General features: G+C 37.3%; 1 protein-coding gene across 1 annotated transcript in view; it reads left to right on the top strand.

Moving 5' to 3' along the window:
• The window catches only part of VAV3 (vav guanine nucleotide exchange factor 3), a 539,901-nt gene that overhangs the window by 271,906 nt on the left and 246,174 nt on the right, over positions 1–21,821 (top strand). Inside the window, exons 7-11 of the mRNA XM_042782103.1 lie at positions 1,310–1,378; positions 4,400–4,503; positions 6,385–6,484; positions 11,717–11,812; positions 15,940–16,008. Of these exons, the coding sequence (XP_042638037.1) occupies positions 1,310–1,378; positions 4,400–4,503; positions 6,385–6,484; positions 11,717–11,812; positions 15,940–16,008 (438 nt within the window). The remainder of the gene's footprint in view (positions 1–1,309; positions 1,379–4,399; positions 4,504–6,384; positions 6,485–11,716; positions 11,813–15,939; positions 16,009–21,821) is intronic.

Here is a 21,821-nt window from a genome sequence, read left to right on the forward strand (position 1 = left end):
GAAAAATTTGGAAGTTTGAGAGAAGAAAAAAGATATGAAAGAGTTGTTTAGGAGAGAGCATGGATAAATTAATTAGAGCTATGTAGTAGGATTATGTAACATTACATCACAGCTGATAATTATGGTTATATTTAAAATTAGACTATCAATATATTGTTGTTGTTGTTGTTATGTGCCGTCGAGTCGGACTCGACTCATAGAGACCCCTCCTTGGGTTTCCGAGGCAGTATCACTATGGAAGTAGATTGCCCCAACTTCCTTCCCAGGAGTGGCTGGTGGGTTTGAACCACCAGCCTTCTGGTTAGCAGTCAAGTGCCTTAGCCACTATGCTACCGGAGCAATATCGTTCATGTTCATCTTCTTAGATGCTGGGAAAAAATAGGGGCAAGTTAGATTTAATGAAGATTTTCATTTTTTTTTTTTTTTCCTGGAAAGCATAATAAAATGAGAAATGGTAAGATTATTTGTGAAAAAGTGATTCTGAGGATGATTCATGGAGTATAAACCAGGTAAGGAGGGAAGTGAGGACATGAGGGTTGAGGGACAGTGGTAGGGGTAATGGATTGGTAAACCCAGTGGAGTTTAAATGTTCTTTAAAGGAATGAACTGCAAAGGCAGGAGGGGTTCATGATTGCTTGAAATCAATGCTGTGCAGTTATTGATAATGACCGATCTTGGGGTATAGTCTCAGGAGTGGGGCTAGGATGGAGCATATTATCATGGAAATCAAGGAACTGAGAGGTCAGCCTATTGGAAAAGTCATCTGTATGTACATTGAGATTATCAAGAATAAAGATAGGAGTAGTGACAGAAAGAGACATGACATAGGCCAGGCACTACCTTAAGGAACAAAGAAGAAAAATCCATAGTTGGTACATAAATTGTATAAGCAGATGATTGACCTCAGGGATGTGTAATCTCCACCAGGCATTTGAGGGGTATTCTGTTAATAAACCCTGAAATATATCTCCTCCAAAATGCCATGATTTTTTTGACCATCTCAACCACAATAGTATTTTTCTCTTTCGCACTTTCAGAAGTACTTATTGCTAAAACTACTTACTCACTTATATTTATCTTTTCAACTTTGCCCAAATGTAAAATCTTTGTGGTTATTGTTAGGTTCTGTTGAGTTGGTTTTGACTCATAGCAACCCTGTTGGAAAAAAAAAAGAGTTTTTGCTTTTTCTGTATGTATCTCTAATACTGATAAACAATCAACTTTCAATAAACTTTTATTATTTATTGATGGAGAAACCATTATGTGGATTAGGAAAAGTAATGATCATTTCTGTCTTCTTTCCTGGTAGTACTTCATGGCACCACTAAAAAGATTTCTGACAGCAGCAGAATTTGATGCAGTATTCATCAACATTCCTGTAAGTTAAAAGACACTAGCTAAAATTGTGGTATACTTCTGTAAAAATCCTAATTCTATTATTGGATTCCAGATCCGTATTTTAACACTCTCTTGCCTTCTTTAAGGATTTTGACTTTTTTTTTTTGCCTCCCAAGCTACAAATAAGTATCTTTATTTATTTGTCATATCACTAAACTGAAGTTAGTTGCATGCTGATCACAAATGAATAAGTAAAATCCTGAACTGTTAGGCATGAAGAGGTGCTCTTAGTTAAATGATTCCTGGTATACCATTTATTTTTCTTGGGGCAGTCCCCTTCTGCCCCATGCTTCCCTGCTCTGTTGCTCCTCAAGCCCCCTGAGTACTGTCTCATACGCTGTCCTGGCTGCATTGGTGGTCTGGCTGTGTCGGTGGTCTTCCATACCTCACACCATCCCTCCACTCCCTTTCCCTCTGCTCTTTGGTGCTTTCTGCTTCAAAATGAATTAGCCTTAACTCTACTTCTGAAATGTACTTTTTTTTTTTTTTTTTTTTAACTGTTTAGCAGGAGATCTTAATGGTACAATGGGAGATCTTTACATTTTGTAAGCATTTAAAATTTGAAGATACCTTACATAATCTTACAAACCCAGAGGATATTTACACAGAAATAGGAAAGCAAGCTAAGCCATTTGCAAATTCAGATAATTCTAGGTGAGATTCAAGTTGTTAGAGCTGTAGGGTTTGCTTCAGTTTTAATGTATAGCTTTTATGTGCAGGCTTGCTAGTCTCACCTGCAGAGTTCTCATATTTGATTCTGTATGTTCAGTGCTCCTAAGCACTGGTTGCTTAGCTGTGCTATGTTGTCTTTCTCCCTAATTTTGACCAAATGATGACATTCTCCTTGATTTTTTACTTAGCTAGAAGAAATTGCCTACAATATCAGATTAAATTTTAGCATAAAACTCACCGCCAATTACAGAAAGATGTTAAAGTAGCTAAACATGGTTGTTATAACTTAGAATCCATTTGACATTCCTTATTCTTACAGCTTTTCCATGCTTCTCGACAAAATGTCAGGAGCAACATATTCATGTTTCCTTTCCACCCTGCATGCTATGAAGTCAGTGTGTGCTCCAGGGCACACAGGAAGAGAAAGTGGGGAACAGACACTTTGATTCCAATTCCCTCATTTCCTGGCTGTGACATATAGTTACTGCCTGACTGAAACTTATTTGCTGATCAGGGAAAAAAAAAAAAAAGAAATTCCGACTTTTGAGTTGCTCTTAGTAAAGTGTCTAGGACAATTTATTTGCTCTTTTTTTATGCCATTAGTTGTCTGGTTTCAAGTAATTGAGTCTGATTATTGTTAGCTTAGCACTAGGACACCACTAATTGACCAAAGTGCAAATCTAAATTTTTATGTCCCAAGGACATGAATCGTTACTTTATCCTGTCAATAAAACATTAAGCACTTGGATAGTTTTATTTAAAATGTGAAACGATTATAAAATGAAAATGAGCTGTACACATTTTTATACAAGGAATAAATTACCCTCTAATAACTGGTGAGATAATTTCTCTTTTTACAGGACACTGATACTTCAAGTCAGATGTGAAATTGCATGCACATGGCCTATCTCTCTTCCTCTTCTCTTTTTCCTTTCCTTCCTCTTCCTTCTCTCTCTCTCTTTTTAATTATATCCTATAGTATTTTTGGTGAAGATTTACACAGCAGTTTAGGTTCCCATTCAATAATTTCTGCGCAAGGTGTTCCGTAACATTGGTTACATTCTTCACGATGCTTGAACATTCTCATTGTTTCTGTTCTGGCTCTGGTTCTTTTATTTTCATTAATCTAGTTTCCTTGGCCTCTTACATTCTCATCTTTGTTTTATAGTTACTGTTGACTGCTTGCTCTCATATAGGTGATTTTTCAAAGGAACACAATGCTTATAGGTGATACTCATTATTCTTTTAGCCAATTTGTTGCTTTGCTACAAGGTGTCCTCAGAAGTTTGTTTCCATTCAAGTTTTGAAGAGTTGTTGTTAGGTGCTGTAGAGTCAGTTCAGACTCATAGCAATCCTGTGCACAATAGAACGAAACAGTGCCCAGTCCTTTCTCATTCCCACAATTATGTTTGAGCCCATTGTTTCAGTCACACTGTGTCACTCTATTTCATTGAGGGTCTTCCTCTTCACTGACCCTCTACTTTACCAAGTATGGTGTCCTTCTCCAGGGACCAGTCTCTCCTGATAATACATCAAAATACATGAGATAACGTCCCACCCTCTTCCCTTCTAAGGAGCATTCTGGCTGTATTTCTCCCAAGACAGATTTGTTTGTTCTGGCAGTACATAGTACATTCAATATTCGTTGCCAACAAAATTCAAGTGCATCAGTTCTTTGTCAGTATTCCTTATTCCTTGTCCAGCTTCCACATGCATATGAGGCAATTAAAAATACCATGACTTGGTTTAGTCACCTTAGTCCCCAAAGTGACATAGTTGCTTTTTAATATTTTAGAGAGGTCTTTTGCAGTAGATTTGCTCAGTGCAATATATCATTTGATTTCTTGTCTGCTGCTCTCTTGGCCATTGATTGTGGATCCAAGTAAAATGAAATCCTTGACAGTTTCAGTACTTTCTGGATTCATTATGATGTTGCTTATTGGTGCAGTTGTGAGGATATTTGTTTGAATAGTTTATCAAGGCACTAGTCTCAGGGAGTCTTCCTGTTTCAACCAGTCCAGCAGATATGTTTATTTACTTATTTATATTTTGAGGTTCTGTTTCATATTTTTCTCCCATTCTATCATGATCCATCTATTGTGGCCCTGATTAGAACAGGCAGTAAAGGTAGTCAGGTACCATATAGTTCTTCTGGTCTCAGGGTAGATGAGGCCATGGTTCATGCCTTCTGTCTGTTGATAGGAGTTTTCTCTGTGGAGCATTCAGCACATCTTTGCATGGAAAGTTTGGCAACAATAGGGATTCTTGATTTGGAGTGTAGTTTTGGTTCTGATTCCTAATTTCCTTTGACATTGTTTTCTTTTCTAAGGAACTTGTGAAAGTTCATCGGAACCTAATGCAAGAGATTCATGATTCAATTGTAAATAAAAATGACCAGAACTTGTATCAAATTTTCATTAACTACAAGGAAAGGTAACTTTAAATTTTTAAATTTTATGGATATTTATAACTCTAGTGATGATTAGCTTAAAATTGCTACAAAGTAGCTTATCACTATTGTTTATTAAGATACCTACCTGGGCAGTAATTGTTATATGGATGATTAATCTCAGGACAATACAATATTTTGAGCAATCTCTGGGTGATTTTTTTTTTTTTTTTTTGAAAAAGGATCTAGTGTGGTACAGAGACTTTTGAATTGAAAAGTCAAAAGACTCAAGATTCCTTTACAAACTCTATCATTAATGAGCTATGTAATCTTCAGCAAGTCAGCTTAACTCTGTGCCTTTTCATTTCCCCATCTGCAAATGTTTGGAATTGATTAACTGGTGCTGTATTGTGAGAGACCTTGGTTTGATTCCCAGTTCAATTCCCAGTCAGTGTATCTCTTGCCAGCCATCACCCATCTGTCACTGGAGGCTTGAGTGTTGCTATCATGCTGAACAGGTTTCAGTGGAGCTTCCAGACTAAGATGGACATGTGATCTACTTCTTAAAATCTGCCAATGAAAACCCTATAGATCACTGCTGTCCAATCCCGAGCCAATCACAGGCGTGATGTGTTGTTGTTATGTACCATCGAGTTGGCCCCAACTCATACCGACCCCTCCTTGGGTTTCCGAGATGGTATCATTATGGAAGTAGATTGCCCAACCTTCCTGAGGAGTGGCTGGTGGGTTTGAACCACCAGCCTTCTGGTTAGCAGTCAAGTGCCTTAGGCACTATGCTACCAGAGCTCCTACAGGCATGGTGTAGGACCTCGCATTTCGTTCAGTTGTGCATTGGGTTGCCATGTGTCAGAGGCCATCTTGACAACAACAAGATTTATCCTAGCTCTTCATGTTTCTTAATTCTCTATTTTGGAGTATTAGCTATACAGTCAAAGTCAGTTTGTTTTCCAATTCTGAAAAGGAAAAAAAAAAAAAATCTCCTAAATGACTCAGATGAGTTAGAGTACCAAGGAATTCTGAGAGTGACAAAATAATAATTCTGTCTTTCTTTAAAACAAGCAGTATGATTACTAAAAAGAAATCTCAAAAGCTGCCGTTGATTCAGTTCAACTCATAGTGACGCCTCCTTGGGTTTCCACAGCTGTATCTCTAGGGAAGTAGATTGCCCAGTCTTCCTTCCGAGGAATGGCTGCTGGGTTTGAACTACCAACCTTCTGGGTAGCAGTCAAATGCTTAGGCACTATACCTCAGGAGCTCCCTCTATAGTTCTGGTAGTGACTAAGATGTCACTAAGGAATTTCTTCACAGAAACTTTGCAAAGTATCTGTATTACTCCAGTAATATCCTTCCTGAAATAAATTCAAGTTCTGTGCGGTGTGAGTTATCCTCCATCAGCACAGTTCAAGCCTCTCGGACCCAGTGTTCAAATAAGCATACTTTCATTAATTGCAAAGTATGAAGGAGTAGAAGTGCAGTTGTAAATAGTGATTGCAATAGAATTTTAGGAAAAATTAAGATTGTTTCTGAGTATAAGTAAATGGTAAAAATTTAATGTATGATAGGAGCTTAAACAAATTTTTATTTTTGTTTCTGTTATATATTTGTTTACTGAAGCAACATAAAAAGTCATCAAGCTAGTTTGTAAAATCTACCTGCTATAAAAAATGCATATGGAGTTATCCCACTAAATTTGGAACAAAAAAATTAGCCATTTTAATACTGTTAATAGGAATGACCTTCAGTCATTCTATGACTGTTTGTATGGTATGTATTAAAGAGAATTTCTACTGTTGTTTTAATGATCCTTAACTATGATTTTAAAAAGATGAAAATTTTGCCTCTTTACCCTTGTACTTCATCCTTGGTTTTTATCCTATAAATTAACTTCTCTTTTTTTCCTTCAGGTTGGTTATTTATGGGCAATACTGCAGTGGAGTGGAGTCGGCCATCTCTAGTTTAGACTACATTTCTAAGACAAAAGAAGATGTCAAATTGAAATTAGAGGTGTCTCTTTATTCTTTGTTTATGACATGGATAAAAATAAACCTAAAAGAAATGTATTCCTTGTCATGATCAATGCAACAGTAAAGTTTCCTATATATTCTAAATATAACTTCACGTCAATTTTATAAAATATTTTAATGCCCTATAAAATAATAATGTGGTAGTAATAATACAGTAATGAAATCTAGGATTTATGACCCTGTGCTTTATATGTATTATCTCATTGGGTCTTCATGACTCTGCAAGATACATGCAATTGATTTTCCCATCTAATCAATAAGGAAGCTGAGGTTCAGAGAAGTTATGAGGAATTTGCCTGGGGTTGCTTAGCTAGGAAGAGGTGTAGGATGAGAACTGCCAGCCTTCTGGTTAGCAGTCAAATGCCTTAGGCACGACACTACCACAGCTCCTATTATGCAGTATATATGTAGATTTAGAAAAAGTTTATTAAACATAAGACACTTAGCAGCAGAAGTATAAGAAAGACATAGTTCTTGCCTATAAAAAGAAAGACAAGTCAAATGAAAATATAATAGCATTAAGTTGAATGTCATAAGCGCTATGTGACAAGGCTCCATGAGTAAGACTGAGCAATCACTTCAATATGAAGAGGCAGCATTGGAGTTAGGTACTGAAGAATAGGCTGAGTTTTGACAGATGAGATCCCATGGAGGGTATTCCAGAAGAATTGGCATGTCCTGATGAAGAGAGTTAGAAGCTCTGCTGGCATAGTGCCTAAAGCATTTGACTGCTAACCAGAAGGCTGGCAGTTCAAACCCACCAGCCACCCCTCAGAAGGAAGATGGGGCATTCTACTTCCGTAGTAATACTGCCTTGGAAATCTAAGGAGGGGTGCCTATGAGTCAGATCCGACTTGATGGCAGGAAGTTTGGTTTTGGTGTGTTGAAAAGAGTTGGGAAAGCTTAAGAAATTGAGAGTAGGCCGATTTAAACAGTGTATGGTCACAATGGAAAATAAGAAGTCGGGAAACTTGTGTTAAGTCATGTGTTTGTACATTGCATGTTTTCTTTTTCTTTTTTCTAAATAAGAAGAGCCTGCAGTTTCAGAGAGCTTTTGGTAAATATTTATATTTGATACAAACTATCAAAAATATATTATCTATGGGTTGGCATTTCTTTAAATTTCATATCGAGATGTATAGTTGACATTCAATGACAACATTCATCAGTGACCATACTGCTAAACTGCACAGAAAGCAGCAGGGGGGATAGTGGAAGGCTTATCTTGCCTTCTGGTACCCCCCTTGCTGCTTTCTGTGCAGCTTAGCAGTATGGTCAGTGATGAATAGGGGAGAAAGAAGTAGATGACTTTCAATTGGAACTCCTTCATTGTTTTAGCATATCTACCATGTCTTGTAACTCATAATTCCCAGCAGGGAGGACTATGGGTTTGAAAGTTTGCACATTAAAGGCCACCAGCTAACTGTATGAAGTCTATATCATGGATTGTTTTTCTTCACCTATTACAATCCTTGATGGTGTGGTTCGTGTGTCTGGAGATGGTTCAAGTCACTGTTAACTAACATCCTCACAATATGTTAGTATAAAGAGTTCCTGCTCCTTTTGGGAAAATAGAGCCTTAAAAGTACAGAACTAAGCTACCTTGACTCAATAAATTAAAATGTGATGATAAAATAAATCTTTACAACTTTCAAAGCTAGCTCCTGGTACAGTTATCCTTAGAGTATTTATTTATTTATTTAAGTAAAAATATAAAGGCCTAGTTCAAGACAGGAGCTCTGGTGGTGTAGTGCCTAAGGAATTTGACTGCTAACCAGAAGGCTGATAATTTAAACCCATCAGCCACTCCTCAGAAGGAAGAATGGGCAATCTACTTCTGTAGAGATACCGCCTCGGAAACCCAAGGAGGGGTTGCTATGAGTTGGATTCGACTTGAGGGCAATGAGTTTGGTTTTTGGTTTAGCTCAAGACAGGAGGCAGAAAGTTGTCAATTAAACCTCCATTGTGCTGTGGCATAGTGCCCAAGACATTTGACTGCTAACCAGAAGGCTGGCCATTCAAACCCACCAGCCACTTCTCAGAAGTAAGACTGGGCAATCTACTTCTGTAGAGATACTGCCTCAGAAACCCAAGGAGGGGTTGCTATGAGTTGGGATCAACTTGACAGCAGTGAGTTTTTTTTTTTTAGATGCTTTCAGCATTTCAGCATTGTTTGAATGTTGCTTCTCTTTGTCATAGTCACTGTTAGAGCCCTATGTAATGAACCTACTTTAGGTCCATTGTTGCTGCAGTCACTATCAGCCTTAGAGGATCCCTGGTGGTGCAACAGTTAAGTGCTGAACCATGAACCAAAAGATTGGCAGTTGACCCACCTGGCAGCTCCATTGGAGAAACACCTGGTAATCTGCTTCTGTAAAGATTGTTGTTGTTGTTGTTGTTATGTGCCATCAAGTTGGACCCGACTCATAGTGACCCCTCCTTGGGTTTCCAAGGCAGTATCACTATGGAAGGAGATTGCCCCATCTTTCTTCCGAGGAGTGGCTGGTGGGTTTGAACCTCCAGCTTCTGGTTAGCAGTCAAGTGTCTTAGGCACTATGCTACCAGAGCTCCCATTACAGCCTAGAAATCTCTGTGGGGCAGTTCTACCCTCCAACCTGGGGTCTCTGTGTTGAAAATTATTTGGACACATAACAACAACAACAACAACAACAACATGAGCTTTAGGGAAAGAGGACTGAGGCAGTGTTTGAAATGCTGAGAGGGAGGTGCTGCTGGTTGTCCTTTCCTCAGGTGAAAAACCCTACTTCTGACACTGGCCTGATTTTGAGGTACTTGGTGGAACAACTGACAAATACTCTGCGGGAATTGCCTTCTGTAAACCCCAGCAGGCTGGAGGGAAAGTTGCTTTACTCTTGGTGCCTCTGGGCCTCCTTCATGTCTTCTCTTTTGTGGTTATTTTTGCTCTTGTTGACTTTTGTCTTTTCCATCTCCACTTTGGAACCAAGAGAACATGGAGTAAAGGGTGATAGAATCTCTTTATCTTGCCTTATAATCTTAGCTTAACCCTACCCTATTTTATTTTCCTATGGAGTTTAGGCTAAACAAGTGACTGGGTATTTTCTGAAAATTATTTCTGTCCTTTATTTATTCTCAATACTAAGCATTTATTTTACATCTCAGTTGTAGCTAATGCTTCTAATGCTAGTAGGTTGAATTCTTTGCTTCCTAAACCTACAACTTAGAACTTAAAAGAATGATTTTTTCCCCTACCCATTTATATTAATTTCAATAACATAACATAGGGAATGGAAAATGTATAACATTTCTATTTTCTTCACAACCTAAAGTGTCCAAACTCTGTGTTGGGATGGCATAATGTAAGAAGGTAATAAAGATACAAGCTAAGTTCCAGGGAGTTTGAAAATTTAGCTGTGATGATAAAGCCCATTCATCACAATAATATTAACAGTTTAACCCCTTACTTGAAATCCATGATTCAGATGCTGTACTATCTGTAGAAGCAAGAAATTAGTTGAAGGCACTACCTTTCCCATGAACAGTAGGAATCAACGAGACAAGAGTGAATATGTCAGGATGTGCCTTCAGTTCTTCTTGCTTAAGATCGGTGGTAAAGTACACTCATTAAGTAACCTGTCATTAGAGTTAATGGGGTTTACTTTGCAGCCCCTGATGATATATCCTTCCTTGTGCCAGAAAAGATAAGTGTTGGTAAAGAAGAAACAAATTCATGAGTAAAAGATTGATTCTTGAGTACATCTCCATCCATGAACTGGAAATGTCCTTGTTCTGGGATGTCATTTGTCTGAAGATTTTGGGTTTATGAGGTTGATCAGTAATAATAAAATTTGCATTGGCACTTTGCTATGTTATTTTGAACCACACTGCAGATACATGAGGAGCTCTGGAGGCATAGTGCCTAAGGCATTTGACCGCTAACCAGAAGGCTGGATGTTCATACCCACCAGCCACTTCTCAGAAAGAAGACTGGACAGTCTACTTCTGTAGTGATACCGCTTTGGAAACCCAAGGAGGGGTCGCTATGAGTCGAGTCTGACTCCATGGCAGTGTGCTGTGTTTTGTTGTATAGATACATGAGAAACAGTATAATCAGAAGGGAACTTGTCCAAGGTCATGCAGCCAGGAGATGCTGAAGCTGATTTAAACTTAGGCTTTGATACTTCAAACTCAGGGTTGTTTCCTCCACATTGTAGCTATTATAAAAAGACTGAACAAATCAATACTATATTTAAGTAAATTTTTAAGAAAAAAAGAATATGAGATTAAAAATAAATCTGAGGCTTTTTAAAGTTTTAATTCCAGTGGTAGGTTTATACTGTAGCAAATTTTAAGAGCCAAACTTACCATTTCATCAGTTCAACAAAGATGTTAAACAGGTACCACCTTCTTAAAGTACAAGAGACCTAATGTATTGTGGGGAAGGCATTGTGTACAACAGTGATTAAAATTAAAGCCGTAAAAGCACAGAGAGAGTGCATGGTTTTTATTGGGATTATTACAGAAAACGTAGAAGTATGTAGTTCTTGAGGAGGATGATGAATTTTGCTGGAGCCTGGGCAACCCAAAACCCATTGCTATTAAGCTGATTCTGATCCATAGCAACCCTATAGGACAGAGTAGAACTTTCCCGTAAAGTTTCTAGGCTGTAAATCTTTACAGAAGCATCTGCTTCATCTTTTCCCATGAGCAGCTGGTGGGTTCAAATTACCAAACTTTTGGTTAGCAGCAAAACACTATAATCATTACATCACTAGATATCCTTGGAGACTGGACAAAGCGCAGGGCAATTGGAGAGTATCAAGTGAACCAAGGCATGAGGTGGGAAGGCACATGGCAGGTTTGATGAGCAGGGACTTGTTCTTGATGCTTGGCCCACAAGCCCACTGGGAGAGGGTGGGGAAAGGTACTGCTGCTGTAAGGAAAAGCTGAGGAGGATGTAGGAGAGCCCCGATTCTGCACTGGAGAGAATAATTTTCATCCATAAAACAGTTCTATTCATTGATTCATATTTGTAATTGAAAGGCTATAAGATTTTTTGTTTTGTTTTTTAATTTCTTCAGGGGTAAGAAGGGAAACAGCAAAGTACTAATTGTATAATAATAATAATTTAGTTTATGGCCTTTTTATCTTTTAATGTTTGTTTTATGACTCCCATGAGAAAATGAACAAAGTTTTTAAAAAGCTTACTTATTTATTTTTAACATTTTATTAGGAATGTTCCAAAAGAGCAAATAATGGGAAATTCACTCTTCGAGATTTGCTTGTGGTTCCTATGCAGCGCGTTTTAAAGTATCACCTTCTTCTCCAGGTATTCAATTTAAACTCTGTGTTTGTCCTTTTATTTATTCAAAAAAATATTAATGGAGTATCAACTGTGTTCCAGATACCCCATGGTTTGGGCCCTGTTGCTTTAAGTTTTATATAACTTAGTGGGAAATAACAACAACTGGACATTTTTTCCTCCTTTTAGTGAAGATGAATCTGTATCTGCCACAGAGTTATGTTTTGTGTCCTTCAAACAGAATTGGCTCAAAAAGTAATCGTTAAAAACAAGGCAAAACAACAAATAACAATAGCCTTACAACGAAGTCTTCTGTAGTTAGCAGTGATCATTTTTCAGCATCTCAATGTTGCAATACACCTGCATTTTTGCGGATTAATCATTTTAGACCTCTTGCCTTATAACAACAAGATAATTGTGTCATATTCTGTCTTGCTTTCTACTCTACTAAATTATAATAAGACTACATTTATTTTGAAGTGATTCTTGTTATAACCCACAAAGCTTATGGTTTCCACGGTTAGTTCTCTAATGAGAGTGGAGAGTCTTATAAATTTAATTTGATAGCTGTGCCAGGAGACTTATTAGTTCTGCTCCAAAGGAATGTCTTACTGTATTAGTCTGTCAGCTCCACTGATGTTTGTGAAATGTCATTTTAAAAAGATCTAATACCTGTATGCGAAATATATTTTTGAGTCTGTTGTGCTTTGTACATCTTGTATAGTCATGCACCACATAATATCCATTTCAGCAATGTCTGACTGCACATATGTCCATGGTCTCAGAAAGTTATGTTAGAGTTTAGAAATCCCATTGAAGAACAGGATGTAGTAGACATAACCAGATGTAGCAAAAGCAACGGCTTCCCGCATGCAACATGTGTGTTTCATGTCCCTTGTATTCAAAGTAATTGCACAGCCGGGTGTATAATGGTATAGTACATGTATATAATACATGTCTTGATAGTCATAATAAATGGCTGTGTTGCTAGCTTATGTATGAACTGTGCTTACTTTCTATCATTATTTTAATGTGAACTTTCCCTATTTACAAATAAAAGCTTTACCATATAACAGGGTATGCTTCAACTCATAGGCAGCAACATCAAATCTTGTATATTGTGTGTCTCTAGAGTGTTGTAGTGATATCTCTCTTTTAATTTTCTTTTGAAAATATTACTGTGAAGTACATCATGGCTCCCAGATGTAGCAAGACCAGTGCTAGCGAGGCAGCAGCAAGAGGCAAAAGAAAAGTATTGATTTGGAAGTGAAACTAAAGTTATTAAACATCACATAAGTGGAAAATCAGTGAATGCTATTGCTTTCGATTTAGACATGTCTAATTGCTAAGTACATGAAAATGCCGTACGTACAATGTCCAAATCACATAACGTCCTATTTCACAGAATGTATTATGGATGTTAAATGACACTTACGTGTATATTAAATTTCTTGAACTGTAACCACAGAATTATTACTTGTCTCTATTTTTGTTCTACTGAGAAATCAGAAAAATTCAAACTCAGATTATTTCTTAAAAATGCATTAAAACATTTATGAGACCTAAGCTCAAAGCAACTTAATCAAATTGGATTTTATGAAAAAAAAAAAAAAAAAAGACTCTGGCCATCAGATTCTGAGACCTAAAAATCATGGACCTAAAGACATGTGGAAAATAAGATAATAATTTATCTTATAAATTTGATATAGTCAAATATTGATTGAAGAATATAAAAGGTGTACTTTTCAAGAAATATCTATTTTGGTTTCACTTAAGACTTTAGAAACTTTTAAAAGTATAAAATGCAGCTATACTTTTTAGAAATTCAGGTAACTTTTTTCCTAATTCCTTTCTGGTTCCTCCATATTTTAAATTTAAAAAATATATTTTATTTTCTTTTATGACTTTAATAGGAAAAGATTTATTTAGGGGAGCACACATAGATAAAAATTCTAGATTTTTTTTTGTTTTGTTTTGAACTAGTATTGAGTAAAATCCATTTATTTTATTTTAGTGTCTAGAAATTTGTCTAACAAATGTGGCTATGAATTTGGACATTTTTTACTTACTAGTATACTTTGGGAGCTCTGGTGGAATAGTGCCTAAGGCATTTGACTGCTGCCAGAAGGCTGGTGGTTCAAACCCACCAGCCACTCCTTGGAAGGAAGGTTGGGCAATCTATTTCCATAGTGATACCACTGCAGAAATCCAAGGAGGGGTCACTCTGAGTCGGATCCAACTCGACAGCAGTGAGTTTGGTTTGTTTTTTTTTAGTATACTGTAGTGAAGAAGGCAGCTCTGGTAGCGTAGTGCCTAAGGTATTTGACTGCTAACCAGAGGCTGATGGTTCAAACCCACCAGCCAGTCCTTGGAAGGAAGGTTGGGCAATCTACTTCCATAGTGATACTTCCTTGGAAACCCAAGGAGGGGTCTCTAGGAGTCCCTTTTTGTTTTCAGCAGCAAGTTTTTTTTTTTTTTTTTTTTTTTTTGGTATAGTGGAGAAATCTATTCTGAAATGTTTGATGAGTTGAAATCACAGGTTTATAGCATTAGAATATTTTATAATGGGGAATTTGAAACTTTGAAGACTAATTTGCTATACTTAATTGAGAAACAAAAAAGAGAGATAAGGGAATACAATTTTAATAGGTTTGTTGCACTTACAGATTCAGTATCTGTAGGTCTGTTTACAACTAAAAACATTAAAACCCAAACCACCCTTTCTGCCATTGAGTTGATTCTGACTCCCTATAGGACAGAATAGGATAGGATTTCTAAAGCTGTATATCTTTATGGAAACAGATTGCTTCATCTTTCTCCCATGGAGCAGCTGGTGGGATTGAACCACTGACCTTTTGGTTATCAACCCAGTGCTTTAACCACAGCAAAGAGTTTTGAGTGGCCCCCTGTGTCAAAGGTCGTGGGTTATGCAGATGGTTTGTACTTAACTACTAATCTAAAGGTTATAGTTTGAACCCATCCAAGAGGTGCCACTGATGAAAGGCCTGATGATCGTTTCCATAAAGATTACAGCCAGAAAAACCTATGGAGCAGTTGTATATTGTAATGTATGGGGTTATCATGAATCAGAATTGACTCAATGGTAATGAGTTTAGGTTTTTGTTTATTGTTGCTTTTGTTGTTCCCCTGTGGCAAACACAATATTAGACACTCAGAATGTAAGATAGCCCCTGTAATGAAGAAACACACCATTTAGATGGGAATAAAGAAATGTAAGCCACTGGAGGTGGTACAGATGAAGGCCTGGTTAATTATGCCTGAGAAGGTTGGGGGCAGGAATAGTGAACACTGTAAAAGAAGGCTTCACAGATAAATATTTCTTGAGTTGGGCTTTGAAGGATGAGGAAGAGTTTGATGGGTGGATGAGAAAGCTCATTCTAAGGAGAGAAAACAGCATGCCCAGTGGAATTAGAGATCAGAACTTATTTTGGATATTGAAAGTAATTTAGTATGAATGAGATATAGGTAAATTGAGTGGACGTGGGGGGAGAGAGAGAGAAGCTGTAGAAGTTTGAGGAATTCAGATCACAAGGAACCATCAACTATTAGGTGATAGTTAATGTGATGGCAGTGATTGTAATAGAATTTGTAGAACATGTAAAGTATGAATGAAAAAGGACTAAAGTGAAAATCTAGGAAAAATATCTTTCTAAATTGAAGATAAAAAGAGAAGAACCTGTGAGAGAGATTGAGGAAGAGGCAAAAATTCAGGATGGATAAATAAACAGTAACAGCAACACACAGAAGATCCTGATACCACTGAAACCAAAGGAGGGGTATGGCCATCAAAATCTAAAGCTACAGAGAAGCAGAGTTTGATAATGACTAAAATGTGTTAGTTCGATTGGCATTTAGGGGCTGTTTCATGACATGTGGGAAGCAATGTTAGTGCAATGGTGGGAACAGAATTCAGATTCATTTTTGGTAGGAAAATGTTTCCGAGTATTGTCTCATGTTCTCTTGGTATCCATTTGGTCTTCTTACAGTTGCTAAAAATTTTCAATGAAAGTAATTTTTTTTATCACATTATTTTGCAAAAAAAAAAATGATAATGGTTATTTAATTGGTTTATTTCTTATGTCTTGATTTTAATGGCATGAAAGTAGTAATAAGAATTGTTATCTTTTAAATAGGAACTGGTCAAACATACCACTGATCCCATGGAGAAAGCAAATCTGAAACTTGCTCTTGATGCGATGAAGGTAAGACAAGTATATAAATAATTTATTTATACCTTCTATTCTTGCCTACAAATAATAGAATTTACACTGTATATATATTTACACTATAGACACACACACACACACACACACACACATACATACATATATACATACATACATACATATATGGGAGCTCTGGTAGCGTAGTGCCTCAGGCACTTGACTGCAAACCAGAAGGCTGGCGGTTCAAACCCATCAGCCACTCCTCGGAAGGAAGATGGGGCAATCTACTTCTGTAGTGATACTGCCTCGGAAACCCAAGGAGGGGTGGCTATGAGTCGAATCTGACTCAACAGCACATAACAACAACAACGACACGTACATATATATATGCATGCATGTATATGTATGAATATAGGATATGCATGAATTATATGTATAATTATATGAATAATGTTTTTGGTTGGGGAACTGGCTATTTGTTATTGAAGTGTATCTTCGTATGGACTTAATTTAATCAAAAACATATAAAACGAAAGAATCTATTACAATAAATTCTGTACAAGTATGACTGCTTTCATAATGACCAGAAATATTTAATGTAATGGTTCTATTTCACATCTTTTTATGGTTAATAAGAGAAAACTGTTGACTCTGTAGAGTCAGCCAGTCAGCTTGGAAAGCCACGTGTGAGTTATTTTCTTTATGAGGCTATCAGCCCACCTTACCATTGTGAAGGCTGTGCGTCAATACAAGTGAGTTCAATTTGGGTTTCTATTTTTAGGTAAATGGGAAAACTCATGAACAAATGGATAAAGGCAGACTTTCTGAACATACTGAGAAATATATAAAATCCCAATTTTCATGTTATACTGAATGAAAATGATTTTGAAATACTTTTTATCCATAACTTAATACATAAGTAAGCATTTGCTTTTGAAAACAAAATGCTAATGAGACTCTTCATAGCAATGCACAATTACTTATTTGGGTTCCTGTAGCAGTTTCAGTGTTTGCTTTACTATTTAGTTGATTTCAGCACCACTCATCTGTCAGTTTGGTGTATTGTGGTTGCTTGTGTATTGTTGTGACATGGGAAACTATGCCACCAGTGTTTCATATACCAACAAGGTCACCTGCTGGTGGACAGGGTTCAGTGGAGCTTCCAGACTGACAGACTGGGAAGAAGGACGTGGCCAGGTCAACTTATGAAAAAATTGACCATTAAAAACCTTATGAATAGCAGGGAAGCATAGTGCTAGAAGATGAGCCCCTCAGCTTGGAAGGCATTCAAAACACACTGAGGAAGAGCTGCCTCCTCAAAATAGAGTTGACTTTAATTATGTAGATGGACTGAAACTTTCTGGAGCTTCATTTGTTGATGTAGCATGACTCAAAACATGAGAAGAAACAACTGAAAACATTATTTGGAATGTGGAATATATGAAGTATTAATCTAAGAAAATTGAAATTTGTCAAAAATGAAATGGAGCACATAATGATCAATATCCTAGGCCACCAGAGCTCCTAATGATCAATATCCTAGGCGTTAGTGAGCGGAAATGGACTGGCATTGGCCCTTTTGAGTCAGGCAATCATATGGTCTACTGTGCCAGGAATGACAAATTGAAGAAGAATGGCATCACATTTATCATCAAAAAGAACATTTTAAGATCTAGACTGAAGTACAATGCTGCCAGTGATAGGATAATATCCCACAAAGAACAGTAGTTGATAATACTCTTATTAATAATACTATTAATAATAATAATACTATTAATAATACTATAAATAATAATAATAATAATAATACTATTATTCAACCACTAAAACCAAAGATGAAGAAATTGAAGATTTTTACCAACTTCTGCAGTCTAAAATTGTCCAAACATGCAATCAAGGTGTGTTGATAATCTGGTGACTAGAATGTGAAAGTTTGAAGCAAAGAAGAAGCATCAGTAGTTGGAAAATATAGCATTGGTGATAGAAATAACACCAGAGATCGCATGATACAATTTTGCAAGACCAACAACTTATTCATTTCAAATACGTTTTTTCAACAACATAAATGGTGACTATACATGTGGACCTCTCCAGGTGGAATTCACAGGAATCAAATTGACTACATCTATAGAAAGAGATGAAGGAGAAGCTCAATACCTAGTCAGAACAAGGCCAGGGGGCAATAGTGGAACAGATCATCAATTGCTTATACACAAACTTAAGTTGAAGGTGAAGAAAATTAAAACAAGTCTGTGAGAGCTGAAAAACAAACTTGAGTACCTCTCACCTGAATTTAGAAACCATCTGAAGAATAGATTTGATACATTGAACACAAGTTATGAAACGACATCAAGGACATCATACATGGAGAAAACAAAAGGTCATTAAAAAGACAAGAATGGAAGAAAAGATCAAAATGGATGTTAGAAGAGACTCTGAAACTTGTTCTTAAATGAAAAGTAGCTAAAGCAAATGCAAGAAATGATGAAGTAAAAGGGCTGAACTGAAGATTTCAGAGGTTGGCTTGAGAAGATAAAGAAAAGTTTTATAATGAAAGATGCAAAGACTTGGAGTTAGGAAATCAAAAGGGAAGAACATGGCATTTCTCAAGCTTAAAGAAATGAAGAGAAAATGTAATTCTTGAGTTGCTATTGAAGGATTCTATGGGCAAGATACTGAGTGACACAGGAAGCATCAAAAGAAAATGGAAGGAATTCACAGAGTCACTGTATGAAAAAGAACTGGTTGATATTTGGCCATTTTAGGAGGTAGCATGTGATCAAGAACCATTGGTGTTGAAGGAAGAAGTCCAAGTTGTACTGAAAGGGTTGGTGAAAAGCAAGACTCTTAAGAATTGAAGAATGCCCACTGAGATGTTTCAACAAATGAATGCAGTGCAGGAGGTGTTCACTCATTTATGCCAAGAAATGTGGCCACTTGAATGGAAGAGATTCGTATTTGTGTTCATTCCAAAGAAAGATTATCCAACAGAATGCAGAAATTATATTAAAAAAAATATTAATGTCACACACAAGTATAGTTTTGCTGAAGATAATTTAAAAATGGTTGCAGCAGTATATTTACAAGGAATTGTCATAAATTCAACCTGGATTCAGAAGAGGGTATGAAACTTGGGATATCATTGTTGGTGTCAGATGGATCTTGGCTGATATAAGAGAATACCAGAAAGATGTTTACCTGTGTTTTATTGGCTATGCCAAGGCATTTGACTGTGTGGATCATAACAAATTAGGGATTTGCAAATTGCAAATCATTGCAAAGAATGATAGGAATTCCAGAACAGTTAATTGTGCTTGTGAGGAGCCTGTACATAGAGGCGGTCTTTCAAGCAGAACAAGGGGATACTGCTTGGTTTTAAGACAGGAAAGGTGTGTGTCAGTGTTATATCCTTTCACTACATTTAGTCTGTGTGCTGAGGAAATAATCTGAGAAGCTGGACTGTATGAAGAAGAATGTGGCAAAAGGACTAGAGGAGGGTTCACAACCTGTGATATGCAGATGACACAACCTTGCTTGCTGAAAGTGAAGAAGACTTGAAGCACTTACTGATGAAGAATGGAGACCTTAACCTTCAGTATGGATTGCACTTTAGCATAAATAAAACAAAAATTCTCACAGTGGGACCAATAAGCAACATCATGATAAATGGAGGAAAGATTGAAGTCAAGGCTTTCATTTTGCTTGGATCCACGATCAATGCCCATGGAATCGGCAGTCAAGAAAGCAAACAACATATTTCCATTGGACAAATATGCTGCAGAAGACTGCTTTAAAGTGTTAAAGAACAAAGATGTCACTTTGAAGAATAAGGTGCACTTAACCCAAACTATGGTATCTGGGCTGGTGGCCGGGGCAGGTAAGGAAGGCAGGAGACAGCCCCCACGGCAGCAGGAAGCACTTCCAGACAGGGCTGGCAGCAGAAACAGGTAAGGAGAGTGGGGGACAGCCCTAGGCGGCAGGGAGCAGTGGCAGACAGGGCAAGCAGGAACAGGTAGTGGGAAGTCCAGGAAGTGAGCAGAGCAGTTGAAACAGCCAAGGGAGCCGAACTTGTCTGTCCGTTTGTTGTACTCTGGTGGCTTGCATGTTGCTGTGAGGCTGGAGGCTGTCCATGGTGGATGCCCATGGTGGATCGGTTTTGGTGGAGCGTCCAGACTGAGACAGACTCGGAAGAAGGAAGAGGCCATCCGCTTCTCAAAGAACTGGCCAGTGAAAACCTTATGAATACTAGTGAAATACTGTCTGATATATTACTGGAAAACTTTACGAATAGCCCTGAAACATTGTCCTATACAGTGCCGGAAGATGAGCCCCTCAGCTTGAAAGGCACTTAAAATATGACTGAGAAAGTGCTGCCTCATCAGTAGAGCCTACCTTACTGATGTGGATAAAGTAGAGCTTTTGGGGCCTCCATTTGCTGAAGTGGCATGACTCAGTATGAGAAGAAACAGCTGCAAACATCCATTGTTAATTGGAACATGGAATATCTGAAGTATGAATCTAGAAAAATTAGAAGTTGTCAAAAATAAAATGGAATGCATGAAGATTGATATCCTAGGCATTAGTGAGCTGAAATGGATACTTGTGAGAGCTGGACAATTAATAAACAAGACCACAGAAGAATTATTCATTTGAGTTGTGGTGTTGGCAAAGAATATTGAAGTACTATGGACTGATAGAAGAAAGAAGAAATGTGTCTTGGAGAAAGTACAGCTGGAATGCTTCTTAGTAGTGAGAATGGCCAGATTTTGTCTCATAATTTGGTCATGTTGTCAGAAGGGGTATCCTGGAGAAGGATGATATCCTGGAGGATGATATCCTGGAGAAGGATATCATGCTCAGGAAAGTCAAGGGTCAGCAAAAGGGAAGAATGGATTGACACCATGGCTGTGATGATCAGCTCAGGCATGACAATGATTGTGAGGATGGTGCAGGACTGGGCAGTGTTTTGTTGTACACTGGGTCGCTATGAGTTGGATCTGGTTTGACGAGACCTAACAACAAACATCAACAACATTAGGAAACATCTCATGATTATTCATTATTCTAAGAAAGTTATATTTCTAATTTTAAAATAAATCATTTAAGCACATATCCTATGAAAAGTCAGATTTCCATTTAGAGCAGAGTTAGGAGCTGCTGTCTGTCAGATTTCCCTTCTTACTGTTGCAGCTGCATTTAGAGGACAGAGAAAAAAGAAGAGCTCAAAAACAGGAAAATCTGGAGCACACATCATAAAAATAGCTAGTTACAGTATGGAAAGATTAGCTAATGTTTCCTCAAATATAAGAAAAGACATTTTGAAATAGGTAGAGACACATGGAGAAACATAGCCAGTGGGTTTTTTTTTTTTTTTTTGTTCACTGTATTTCATTTTTGTGCTTTGTAGTTTCTCACTATTCATTTCTTTTTTTAAACTCTTTAAAATCAAACAAACTGCCTTGCTTGAATGCTGTCAGTAACTAAGGTTATTAACTGGTTCTACAAAGTAGTTGTACCAGATCCGTTGTCTGACTTTCAGTTACTTTTCCCCTCTTGAATCCTTCCTTCATCATTGCCCTTATTCTAACCCATTTTAAAATAGAATTCGCTCAAGTCAGTTATTAGTGTGTTGGAATTTACATTCTTCTGACCTGATTATTGTTGGTGCTATTGTACTGCAGGGTGGCACATGTTACTTGGTTTTTCTTTGTACAGCAGCAGCATCCTTGTTCTTCTCAGGGGTGGGTAGATGACAACTCTTAAGTTTTCAGATGTTCTCCAGACAGTTTTAGATTGCCTTTGAGATGTTTTGATTGATTGAATGTTCGTTTTATTGTTATTGAAAAGTT

Source organism: Orycteropus afer, unplaced genomic scaffold (assembly GCF_000298275.1).
Source record: "Orycteropus afer afer isolate SDZICR_OR568_19922 unplaced genomic scaffold, OryAfe1.0 scaffold00010, whole genome shotgun sequence".
NCBI lineage: Eukaryota > Metazoa > Chordata > Mammalia > Tubulidentata > Orycteropodidae > Orycteropus > Orycteropus afer.